The 12,500-nt window shown below is 44.6% G+C and overlaps 1 protein-coding gene across 1 annotated transcript in view; it reads right to left on the bottom strand.

Moving 5' to 3' along the window:
* The window catches only part of rapgefl1 (Rap guanine nucleotide exchange factor (GEF)-like 1), a 36,929-nt gene that overhangs the window by 1,121 nt on the left and 23,308 nt on the right, over nucleotides 1-12,500 (bottom strand). Inside the window, exons 5-16 of the mRNA XM_084466640.1 lie at nucleotides 12,420-12,500; nucleotides 12,174-12,286; nucleotides 11,244-11,411; nucleotides 10,720-10,817; nucleotides 10,321-10,443; nucleotides 9,450-9,628; nucleotides 9,000-9,090; nucleotides 8,137-8,187; nucleotides 7,634-7,721; nucleotides 5,793-5,857; nucleotides 5,140-5,194; nucleotides 1-4,072 (exon numbers count right to left, since the gene is read on the bottom strand). The exon at nucleotides 1-4,072 is cut by the window's left edge and continues 1,121 nt beyond it; the exon at nucleotides 12,420-12,500 is cut by the window's right edge and continues 17 nt beyond it. Of these exons, the coding sequence (XP_084322766.1) occupies nucleotides 3,948-4,072; nucleotides 5,140-5,194; nucleotides 5,793-5,857; nucleotides 7,634-7,721; nucleotides 8,137-8,187; nucleotides 9,000-9,090; nucleotides 9,450-9,628; nucleotides 10,321-10,443; nucleotides 10,720-10,817; nucleotides 11,244-11,411; nucleotides 12,174-12,286; nucleotides 12,420-12,500 (1,237 nt within the window). The 3' untranslated portion in view covers nucleotides 1-3,947. The remainder of the gene's footprint in view (nucleotides 4,073-5,139; nucleotides 5,195-5,792; nucleotides 5,858-7,633; nucleotides 7,722-8,136; nucleotides 8,188-8,999; nucleotides 9,091-9,449; nucleotides 9,629-10,320; nucleotides 10,444-10,719; nucleotides 10,818-11,243; nucleotides 11,412-12,173; nucleotides 12,287-12,419) is intronic.

Here is a 12,500-nt window from a genome sequence, read left to right as displayed (position 1 = left end):
CACACAAACAAACAAAAAACAACTGTCAAATAGTTCTCTGTGAGATAACTTTGCCGTCCTGTAGCTCATACATAAAATAGAGTCTCCATATTATTTGCTTATTTACAGCATAGCAGTATGTACAAGGGGGGGGGGGGGGGTTCTGCATTTTCACACAGGCAACACAACGGACAGCCCAACCCAAGGGGCCACCGCCACCTAGGAAGTGGTCCTGAGAAAGCCACAGGCAATATATTGATGATGTCACCTTCTACAGGGATTCCACACAGTCCCCTGGAGCCCACTGACCCGTATTAATGTAATCTAGGCTCCATCACTCACGTGTTTCATGGGTTTCTTTTGTCTTCTGCGAAATAGAAAAAGAGGTGGTACTGGAGGTAATGGCTATTTTCTTTATCTCAACTTTTCTCCAATGTATATGAAGTTAAATATTTCATTCTGACAAAACAAGCAACTCATTTGTTGCCCGTTGTATCAAAAGGGTGAAGCTGCACAAGGTGAGATGGGAAATAATATTTCAATTTCATCACATATTTTAGGTGGAAAATACAATTTTAAGATTAAATTAATCTTGGTTACCCCAGGCATTCTGACTGTAAAACGAGTAAAAGTCAAATCTAGTCTTCAAAGGTTTGTGAGAATGTGGCTTTGGTTTAAGGGTTTGTCTGTGGTCAGTGATCAGTTCAATTCATGTCGAGCAAAAATTATGCTATGGGACACATGATGACCACCGTCCCACCTTGGTATTAATACTTAGCCCCAATATTAAAAAGTATAATTTCAGTTGCGGGTGAAAATGTGCCAACTTTTGTTGAATACCAAAGATGAGTTTGAGTTAAAGCCTTACTGTTATAGATATTAGGTAGGTAAGTGACAAGATGAGTTGTTAACATTTCTACAGAGAGGAGACAGATGTGGTGAAGTTCTGAGTGGTGATAGTCAGGTGATAAAGCTATTCTAAAATGGAAGCAGATCAATTAGAAACAATATAACTATCCTATTTGTGACATCACAAAAGGAGCAACGATTTCACGTCAAGATCTGGATGTTGCGAGAGCAAACTGTAAAACAAAACAAAACGAAGCAATAATATTAATAATAATAAAAAAGCTGGACTCCAGACCTGGTGACAGCCGCAGCGTATAGTAAGACGTAGCCGTATTATAACTATAAGAACTATAAGAAACAGTTAAGACTGAACTGTGATCAACTGTACACACACAGTACCACTCCACCGAAACACAACTCGAACAAAACACTATTGAAAATCTAATATATTATAATAATGATTATTAATATAGTAAACAAAACATATCTCTCTTTTGCACCCCCAATGTAAGCGAAGCCCTGAGGTGAGGCAAAAAGTGCTTAGTTGATGCAAATACGTTGGCCAGCCACACAGACACGTGTTCGCCTTGCGTACGACCACACACACGTGCTCCCAGAATCCCTCCCTGTAGTGGCAGGACCCCACGGGCCGTCACTTTGGGATCCATCTTCTCCACAGCTGATTTTTTCAATTTACCAAAAGCAAGCCAGATTCTGTGATTCAAAAGCAGCTGTTTTCAGACAGGCTCCACTGAAGAAAAATCCCTATTCTTCTTGAAAAGGTAAGTAGTTATTTGAATCACACAGTGAACCAAACTCTAAATATCTAATCTTAGATTGTGGAAAAATACAAGCTTTTCTCAGTGTTCTTTCTAATTAAATCTGGCAGAGGAACCTTCCAGTATATACTGTTACAATACAATATACAACCTTGGCCTTAGCTAGGACAGTAGCTGCTGCTCAATGAAGAAGATAATTAGCTTATAACAATAGAAACCGCTGTCTCATTAAAATATACTTTGGTTAGGTCTAGCAGCGTCCTGCTTCCTCGCATCACACATGGCGTAGCAGGACGCTGCGAAAGCTGCTAATAATTTAATGTACACACTTTCATCCCACCAACCAATGATATGCTGAGTGTCATCATATCCACGCATCATGACGCAACACTGTGGTCTTTTATGTCGAGTTCAAAAAGTAGGCCTAACCAAGGGGACGGTATGTTTATTTCCATCAGTTAACCAAAGGAATATAGCATCTGGCGTGGATCCACCTCCATTTTGGATCGACTGCTCATGCTCTCCATTGTTAAAACGTTCCATTGCTACTACGATGTAGCCTGTGGTGGCACAGAGTTAGCGGCAAGGTGCATGATGGTCCGATGTCTTGGGTGTTTACAGTCTATCGTTGTCGTTCGTGTACACGTAGATTCAAAGACACCACAGTGTACTCTTTCATGACCACTGAGAGTGTCATTTCCAAGGATATGACATGTTGTATGTATCTCTGTTTATATCTATGTTTTTGAAAAGCCAGTGGGTGTTTTGTGAAGTCTGTTGCAGACTGTCAGACAAACCATAGAGTTAGACAAACCATAATTCAAACCATCAATTCAATTTGTTGTCTCATACAATCAATTTCTAGGCAAATTAGATTCTTCACAAGAACATCCAATTAATCAAATGACCGCCCATTGTTTATACTCATTTCAGTGCAATATGTCGATTGAGATTGAGTGTAGAAATGCTATGAGCAACAGTTGAGGCGGAAACCAATGAGCCCTAGAAGAGTTTAATGTTCAGTAGGTGGCCTTTCAGATTGCATGTGATCTGATTGGTCAAGAGCGGAGGGGACAGTGTGTGACACACAAAGCAGGAAGAGGAAATAATAGTCCAACTCTTGCGCAAGGTCTGTGTTCTTGTCCGTCTGTGTGTTCTGTCTGTCTGTCTTCTCTTGGTTACTTTTCTCCCTTCAAACACGACAGAGTAAACCATTCCACTGCTGTCCGGCTCCCCCCCCGCTCTGACTGCGGTTGTGGAGTACCCCGCATAAAATGGAAAAAAGACGTCTGGTGTCTGAGTAGACGATCCCAAGCCGAGTGCGGCAGTGCTAGCCACGACGAGCAAGCGCTTCCAGAATGCTCTTCAGCTTCCAGGATGTTCTTCCGTTCCTTTGCTCGAAAGAGTGCCATTTGTGAACCGAGTAGAATCAGCAGTAGAATCCATCCTCCCGACTGAGGTGACCACAATAATCCAGATAATCCAATTCCGTCTTTTAGAATTTCCTAGAAGACTCTGGAAGAGGACGTTCAGGTCCATCAGAAAACAATGTTTCTGCGGAGAATGTCTTTAGGGTTCAACGTTCTTCCATTGAGAAGTTTGTTCCTAGTGAGTGGAGGAACACTCTGTTGTGTTGTGTGGCGTCGGTGGTGATGGTGGTGGAAGAGGCGGTGTCATCCTGGTCCAACCACAGGGCTTTGAACCCGGGTCTCTCTGTGTTTGTGGGTTAGGTTTGCTGGCCAGCAGACAGACCAAACAACAAAAACAGAGGGACCGGACTGGCAGCGTTGACACTGAACAACTGCTAGCTATAGTGGAGAGAGTGTGTGTGTGTGTGTGTGTGTGTGTGTGTGAGTGAGAGAGAGAGAGAGAGAGAGAGAGAGAGAGAGAGAGAGAGAGAGAGAGAGAGAGAGAGATAGAGAGAGAGAGAGAGAGAGAGAGTAGAAATGGAAGAAATTGGGGTGTCAAATGAAGAGGGTGAGGTGTGTTCTAGAAGGGAAAAAGATGGGTTCTTTGTTGAAATTCTCCCCCACACTCGTGCGTATGCATGTGCGTCTACAAGTGTGTGTGTGTGTGTGTGGGGTGAATGTATGTGTGTGTGTGTGTGTGTGTGTGCCTGCCTTCATGTGTGTGTGTGTGTGTGTGTGTGTGTGTGTGTGTGTGTGTGTGTGTCTCTTAAGCTCAACCAGCTCCCTGTGCCACACCCGCCACGTCTCATCACTCATTTCTTCTCAGGCAGCAGGCTCCGATCAAACAGAGAAAGAGTTTATCCGCCGATTATATCCCCAGAGCGACCCGGACGTCGGAACCCTCTCCGACTCCACCTCCGTGCCGGGGGGTCTATGTGTCTTTGGGCTCCATCTTGCAGGACATGTCGAAGAGAAGGTTCTGGTTGTCAATCACCTGGAGCTGCCGCACGTACGCCTTGGTCTGGAGGTGGGAGGGGGAGGGCTCCGTCTCCATGACTACCGCGACGACGATGATGAGGACGTTGATGATGACGATGATGATGATGATGGACAGACCGTGGAAGGGTGGAGAGGATGGTTTGGGGAGAGACACAGAGAGAGAGAGACATTAATCAAGATGGACAGGGAGAGAACGCCAGAGGGAGGGAAACGCAGTGGAGTAAGAAAGGAAGGCGTCAGAGACTTCAAGATGTAAAAGCTAACCACAAGGTGGAGACAAATCACATGATAGTGTCTAGGTGGGTAACTTTTGTCATGTGTGTGTGCGTGTGTGTGTGTGTGCACAACCGTGCGTGCGTGTGTGTGTGTGTGTGTAAAGATGTTCAGGACTCACACAGTTGCATTACTCATATTGAGTAGATTGATAGTTTCTCCTTTGTCTCTTGAGACGTCTGTAGAGTTTTGCACATCATTTTAACGTGTATCTCTTTAGTCCTGCACCTCTTCTGTGACACCCACATCTATCACCTGGTATAAATAAACCATAGCTTATATTAAATAGGCCGTCCCGGCTTCTGCAGGTTCGCCATGGAAATGGCCCACATTCCAGCGCTTTACAAACGCTACCTCCTCTCCCCTCCCGGCTGAGTTATCAACCTGGATCAGACTCTGCATGATCCAGGTGGGATCAGGTGCTCTGAGTCTAACGCCGCTCTGGAAGCTGAGAGCATGCTAGGACCCGTACCATATGGCTGGCTACATGTCATTAGCATGTCGGCTTATGTTAGCGTGTGAGGTGACGGCATGCATGACGCTTGCACACACAATTCTACTTTGGGTGTGTGTGTGAGTGTGAGTATTGTGAGCGTCTGTGTGTGTGTGTGTGTGTGTGTGTGTGTGTGTGTGTGTGTGTGTGTGTGTGTGTGTTTGTGTGTTTATGTGTCTTTGTGTTTTTAAGTGTGTGTGTGTGCGTGTGTGTGTGTAAATGGCATGGGTGTGTGTGTGTGTGTGTGTGTGTGTGTGTGTGTGTGTGTGTGAGTGCATGTACGTGTGTGTGTGTGTGTGTGTGTGTGTGTGTGTATGTGTGTGTGTGTGTGTGTGTGAGTGAGTGTGTGAGCGCCTACCTAGCGGAGTGCTCCTGTATCGCCTTATCGTCCTCACCATCTCCGCTACTTTATGCTGCCGTGGGGGAAGGATTGAGAAGAAAATAAAGAAAAACATTGGTGATGTACAGTAAATCCATACTGGCGTACTGATAACAAACACAAGATCTAGACAAATAAATGATTCCTTGCTCAGTGAGGACCTTTCTTTGTGAGGACCTTCTCCTGCTCCATGGTCCTCAAAATGGAGTTTCTACTTGTGTACCTTTGTACATGTTATCAAATGTCCTCTGAATCTATTTTGGGGGATCTGTTCACCCCTTACATTTAAAAATACAGCTTTTATATGCTGTCCCTCCAAGAGAGACTCATTGACAAACAGACTCTTTTGATGATAGGATATGGTCTGAATATGAAATCATATATAAAATAATATATGATATATTATATCATATAATATATTATATAATAATACGTCATATGATATATTATATCACTTGATCAATGAAATGAAATGTCATTATCGGGCATGATATATGATATGATGAGACTATTTGGCGAGTAAAGGCAATGAAGTGGCACAAATAAAATGATCTATGTATCTTATCGAAAAAAACGTTATCCACCCGGTAAATTCAACCTTGTGTTTTCAACCAATCACGTGGCTCACTCACCATCTTCTCAAAGTTCACCATCTCCCCGTGGAATGTCTTGCAGCTCTCGTGGAGGAAAGTCAGGTCTAAAGAAATAGAAAAGAACAAGAGGGATACAGTTAGAGTTCAGTAAATAAATAATTAAAATAATGCGGATATGAGCTATGCAGGATATACGAGGGGTATATGCATACTATCTATACATTATATGTATGTACAGTATAAGGTCAAATAAAAAACATGTGCATAAGACGAGTACACACTACACACCACACCACAAAAACTATATTCCTCTTGTTTGGAACTTTGGATGCAGGAGAAGGTGAATGAAAGACTACAACTCCCGTAGCTTCCAAAGTGGACCCCTCCCTGACACACTGCCATCACTTTCTCTCTCTCTCTCTCTCTCTGAGCCCCTGAACGTATACGATGAAGACGAAGGGAGCCAGTATGTACAGGAGTGTAAGAGTGTGTGCGTGCATATGTGGGTGATGTGTATGTCCATCTTTTCGTAGTTTTCATGCTTTCTCACACCGAGGACCAGAGGGTCCCCTGATGTGTTAAATTAGTGTGAGCGGGAAAAGGAGTCAAAAAAGAATGAGTGGCAACTTTGAAGTAGCCACATAAAGGTGTGTGTGTGTGTGTGTGTGTGTGTGTGTGTGTGTGTGTGTGTGTGTGTGTGTGTGTGTGTGTGTGTGTGTGTGTGTGTGTGTGTGTGTGTGTGTGTGTGTGTGTGTGTGCGTGTGTGTGTGTGTGCGTGTATGTGTATGTGTGTGATGTTTCTATGGGACATTCCAGGAATGTGTTTGTCGTGTTTTAGTGGCGAAAGCTGGACATGGAGCACACACACACACACACACACACACACATACGTACATCTACAGAATATGTGTTTGAATATACCTATACAGGTTTGAAAAGGTTTCAGTGCATGCATCATTGTACTTTTGTACTCTTTGTGTATATGCTGCATGTGTGTATACATATAGTATCAAACCAGCTGTTTAATACTGTCAGTATCCAGCATGTGTATTGTCTGTTTGAGTAGTGCTCTGGGTACTCTATGTAGCTAGCTGGGCAGCCTGTGTGTACTGTGTGTAGTGGACTGTGTGTAGTGGACGTTGGTTCGTCCAGTGGTTAAATGTACATCTGCTGAAGTGTGTTATTGTGACACGGAAGAGATAGGCCAGAAGTGCTAATTAGCAAGGCGGAGCTGCTAGGGTATCACCTGCTAATATAGACACCTCACCAACATATGGGTGTTTGTGTGTGTGTGTGTGTGTGTGTGTGTGTGTGTGTGTGCACATGTTTCACATCTGGTCGGCACCTGGAGGGAATTTCTGATAGTGAAAATAAAGAGAGAGAGAAAAAAGGAGATGAGAAAACGAGAGAAAGAAAGAAACTGAGAATGAAAGAAAGAGAAAGAAAGACAGAAAGAAAGAAAGAAATAAAGAGAAAAACCGCAGGCTAGTCTACTGTATGTACTTGTCTGAGCCACGAACCACAGGCCCACTGTGTATTATAATTATACAGTACTGTTTAAAAATAATCAAAGTGAGGTCATGTCCAGAGCATAGTGTTATTTTTTTTCTTTATTAGACCATATGTGAATGAAGGTGTGTGCATTTGTATGTGTGTGTGTGTGTGTGTGTGTGTGTGTGTGTGTGTGTGTGTGTGTGTGTGTGTGTGTGTGTGTGTGTGTGTGTGTGTGTTGGGGCATGTACATACATGTGTGTGCGTGCATGCGTGCGTGCGTGTGTGTCGGTGTCGGTGTCGGTGTGTTGGTGCATGTACATTCATGTGTGTGTGTGTGTGTGTGTGTGTGTGTGTGTGTGTGTGTGTGCGTGCGTGTGTGTGTGTACCTTTCAGGAGCAGCGGTGTGAAGGGGATGAGTGGAGGTCGAAGGCTAGCCATCAGGTCTCTGTAGGACTTGTGGTTCCGGGAGGGGTCCTGGTTAAATAAAACAACATGAGCAATACTCAACACTTCTGATCAAAGCTTACCTGGTTGTTCCTTTATCTTATCTATTTCCTTTAACTGTTTATTGTGTATTCACAGACTTTCCTACTGGGATGATAGAACGTGTTTTTCTCTGTGTCTGTCCAGCAAACAGCAGATTTGCTTTGATGAACAATGTACTTTCACTCGCAATTTAAGTCAACCCCATTGAACACACATAAGCTGATATACACAATGCTAACAAGTTTAATTAACACAAATTATAACACAAATTGCTGCTTGTTGTCACATAGGAAAACAGTATATAATAACACAGTAACACAATTGCAACAAAATATGATTACTGAAAAATGCAAATTCCCCAGTTAATTCCAAAGAAGACATAGACAGGTGTCTACCCACTTACCGCAGTGCCTTCAAACTGCTGAAACTGCTTCCGAAATTTCCCTGGAAGTCCCTGATGACGGATACACACACACACCCATCATTAGCACGCAGCCCAGGATTGAAAAAAACATCAAGACACATTAAATGGATCTAAGTTGACTGTTTCCCTAAGGGAGATGAGCTGTTCTGATCGGTCTTTCCAGCCGTTGGTACTACACAACAGAAGTAAGTTCATACATATATAATAAATAACACATTAATATAATATGCTTGTATCAGATGTGGTGGTAAATTTCATTGATCTGTGTGATAAGTGTGGAAGTGTGTGCTTGCGTGCCCGTGCCCGTGTGTGTGTGTGTGTGTGTGTGTGTGTGTGTGTGTGTGTGTGTGTGTCTGTGTGTGTGTGTGTGTGTGTGTGTGTGTGTGTGTGTGTGTGTGTGTGTGTGTGTGTGTGTGTGTGATAGAGTGCGTGTTGCATGTATGTGTGTATTTGCCTTCTTGAGTGTCAACGCGTATGTGTGTGTGTGTGTGTGTGTGTGTGTGTGTGTGTGTGTGTGTGTGTGTGTGTGTGTGTGTGCGTGTGTGTGTGTGTGTGTGTGTGCGTGTGTGTGGGTGTGTGTGTGTGTGTGTGTGTATGTGTGCCTTTGTGTGTGTGAATACAAGTGTGTGTGTGTGTGTGTGTGTGTGTGTGTGTGTGTGTAAGGGGGTGTATGGGTGCATGCATGCGTATGTGTGCGTGTGCATGTGGATGTACGTGCGTGTGTGCGTGCGTGCATGCGTGAGTGCATGTGTGTGTGTGTGTGTGTGTGTGTGTGTGTGTGTGTGTGTGGATGTACGTGCGTGCGTGCATGAGTGCGTGTGTGTGTGTCTACGCCTGTTTACCTCCCAGGTGAGTCGTAGCCGGCTGACTGCTGGGTTGTCCAGCCCCAGAACTACGGCCAGGAACGACAGCAGGTCCTGCTGTTGCTTACACCTACAACACAATGATATCAGCGTTGTTATTATGGCACACACCCCGACTATATTACATAACTTAACAAACAGAACTAGGCAACATTTAACAAAATGTAACAAAACCGTATAAAATGCACTTCAAATCAATATGATTATATTAATTATATGAATATATCTAAATCAAGTCAAGCTGAGAAGATTACAACAATAACAGAAAATCCCTTTACATTTAAGAAAAACAACCTGAACATGAATATAAGGATAAGAATGTGTTCCATGAGATCACGTGTCATGCTGTGCTGATGATTTGGCTGATGGTTGGCTGCTCAACAACGATAGCGACGGCATTTGTTCAACAAGCCACAAGCCGGGACCTACAGCGATGCAATCTTGATGAACTTGCGCAGCAGCTGCACTCTCTTGGGCAGCGACTGGCACTGCAGGATCTCCGTGGCCACCCAGTGCTGCACCTCGCTGCATCGCTGCAGTACCAGCTCCAGGTTCAGGGGGCGCCAGCGAGCTTGCTCCCCGTGGAACACGTAGCAGACAAACTCCACCTGGGAGGGAAAACAAGATTGTTTAGAAAAGATCCCAACAATTGATGAACAATTTTTGAAAATATGAACCAAATTGTGAAGGTGATAACATATAAGTATACCACCAGTAGTTTCACTATACCACTGGTAGTGAAACTACGATGATCCGAAGACGGACTCCTAAAAGCGCAGCTTAAGATACTTATTACCCTGTAGTTGTATGCAGGTTATTTAAACGTGGACAACAAACACTTAAAACTGGTACTTCATTACCAAGGATGTAATTTAAATAGAACAATTATTTAGGCTCCCAGCAAAAAAGGTGAAACGAAATGCATGTCCCGTTAAGAATAGTTGGCCCAAGCTCGCCCTCCTGTCCACTCATATTCATCCACATGAATCCCAATTAGTATGATTGTATGAATATGTTCAGGTTGATTGTTTAAATGTTCATACCGCTAGGAATTGGGGGATGGCATGATCTATTTTATTTTCGTAACAGATATTCCACTTCTTTATGCTAAAGAAGATAACATTTAGAGAATATGTACAGCAATTATCATGGCTGCCACTTAGATACTTGCGGGGTCATTTCACCTTCCTGAACAAAGAAGATGATTCGACAGCAGCCCTGGTCAACCTGGTCTAACGTCTGTCCTTTGGGCATTGCCACCAGGTGACGTGCGTTAAGTAAACGAGGTGAAGGGTCTGACCTCGTGCACACAGCTGAAGAGCTCCCAGTCAAACACGACGAGCTGATTGGCCACCTCCTCCGCTGACATGTCGTGTAGTTTGCTGTCGCCCGGCGACCAGTGGATCTCCTCAGGAAGAGGAAGCTGCAGGGGTGAGGGAGGGAGAGAGGGAAAGGGAGAGAGGGAAGATGGTTGGAGCCCGTCAAAGAAAAGACATTGGCCTTGGTCTTTAGATTCTTTTATTGTTGTTTTGAACCGCTGGTGGCACAGCGCATTGGATTCAAGAAATACACTGTATAAATGAAAATAAATATATAATTGTTATTAATAAATGTATATCTTCCACTACCAATCCTCCACTTTTATCAAAAGTGACTGGATAATGCTCATAATGGAGAAAACATGAAATGAATCTCTCACCAGTGTCTCCAGTTCAGAGGGCTCACACGCAAACAGGTGTGTGTTCACGCCCAGCGTCGTGAAGACCGCCTCATCACTCGGCCGAAACACTGCCTTTTCTGAGCGCACACACACAGACACACACACACACACACACACACACACACACACACACACACAAACACAGTCAATTCAGAACCCATTCATCAACACCAAAGACATTTAACAACAAAATCAAACACGTCTGCTAAATTCTACATGATTCTATTTCGAGATACAGTCACTCATTGCGGGGCACCGTTGGCATTAAAGAAAGTCCTCCGCCTCTCCTTCTATTTCCGGCTTCGTCTTGATGAGGGCCTCCATTGGTGTATAGAGATGTAACACTCTGTAGCGCTCCACATTGGCCACATTTCAACCAGATTTCCCCTGACATAGCGCGTTTGTGTGTGCGCCAGTATGTGCGTGTGTGTTAGTTGATGTGCGTGTGTGTGTGTGTGTGTGAGTGTGTGTGAGAGAGTGAGTGGCGTGTCCGGTCCGCCCACCTCCGGCGGATGTGACAGCCACCAGGACCAGGTTGCCAGGCAACGCTGGCTGGTCCTCGCTGTACTGCAGCTTTTCCCGGACCAGCGCCAGGATCTCCCCGACCCGGCAGGACAGACGGCTGCGGATGGTCACATACGAGTGGTCCGGTGTGTACACCCTGCAGAAGACTGCACACACACACACACACACACATACACCGCACACATGAAGACACACACCCACACATACACACATAAAGACACACACACACACACACACACACATGAACACAAGCAAACACATGAACACACACACAGATATTAGACAAGGTATTGTGTTGCGGTGGACATATACAGTACATACACATACATTATATATTGTCATGTGGACATATAAGCAATGTATGACCAACTTACATTGAACCACAATTTCCATGAACCCACAATCTGGTGGTTTGAGTGTGCATATGTGGGTTTGTGTGTGTGTGTGTGTGTGTGTGTGTGTGTGTGTGTGTGTGTGTGTGTGTGTGTGTGTGTGTTTTGTTCTTCTGTGATGTATAAGGTCCAGGAGATCAAAGAGTAGATGTTTCCCTGATTCAGGAAATCTACCAATAAACGACATCAGTGCTTATCTATCATCTATCAAGGACAGAATGGACAGATGTGCTGCATGTGTGTGTGTGTGTGTGTGTGTTTGTTTTCTGTGTGTGTGTGTGTGTGTGTGTGTGTGTGTGTGTGTGTGTGTGTGTGTGTGTGTGTGTGCATAACAGAGACAGATTGGTGTGTGATTAAGTGAGTAAGTGAGTGTGTTTGTCTGTGTGAGTGTGGGTGTGTGTTTCTGTGAGTGTGTGCGTGTGTGTTTCGGTGAGTGTGTGTGTGTGTGTGTGTGTGTGTGTGTGTGTGTGTGTGTGTGTGTGTGTGTGTGTGCGTGTGTGTGCGTGCGCGTCTCACTCTCGTCAGAGCCTCTGAAGGCCTCTCTGGGCTGCAGGCAGGCATCAATCCGTCTGAAGTGTCTGAAGAGAGGACGGACCTGCTTCTTCCTGCTCTCCTTCTCCTCATCTGACCTACATACACACACACACACACACACACACACACACACACACACACAGTGTTATACCACAGAAGTGACTTGGGTGGTGAGATGGTGAGACAAGGTGAACCTCAGCCCAGAGGTGGCAGTAGGGCAGTGCTTACGGAGAGTGGAGAATCTCGGTCCACCGCTGCAGTTTGAGGACGTCCTCCACCAGCTCCGGGTAGCGACCCAGCTCCTGGACA

This window comes from Micromesistius poutassou (genome assembly GCF_964030765.1).
Source record: "Micromesistius poutassou genome assembly, chromosome: 1".
Taxonomy (NCBI): Eukaryota; Metazoa; Chordata; class Actinopteri; order Gadiformes; family Gadidae; genus Micromesistius; species Micromesistius poutassou.
The sequence above is the reverse complement of the archived record's forward strand: the minus strand, read 5'-3'. Positions and strand labels throughout refer to the sequence as shown.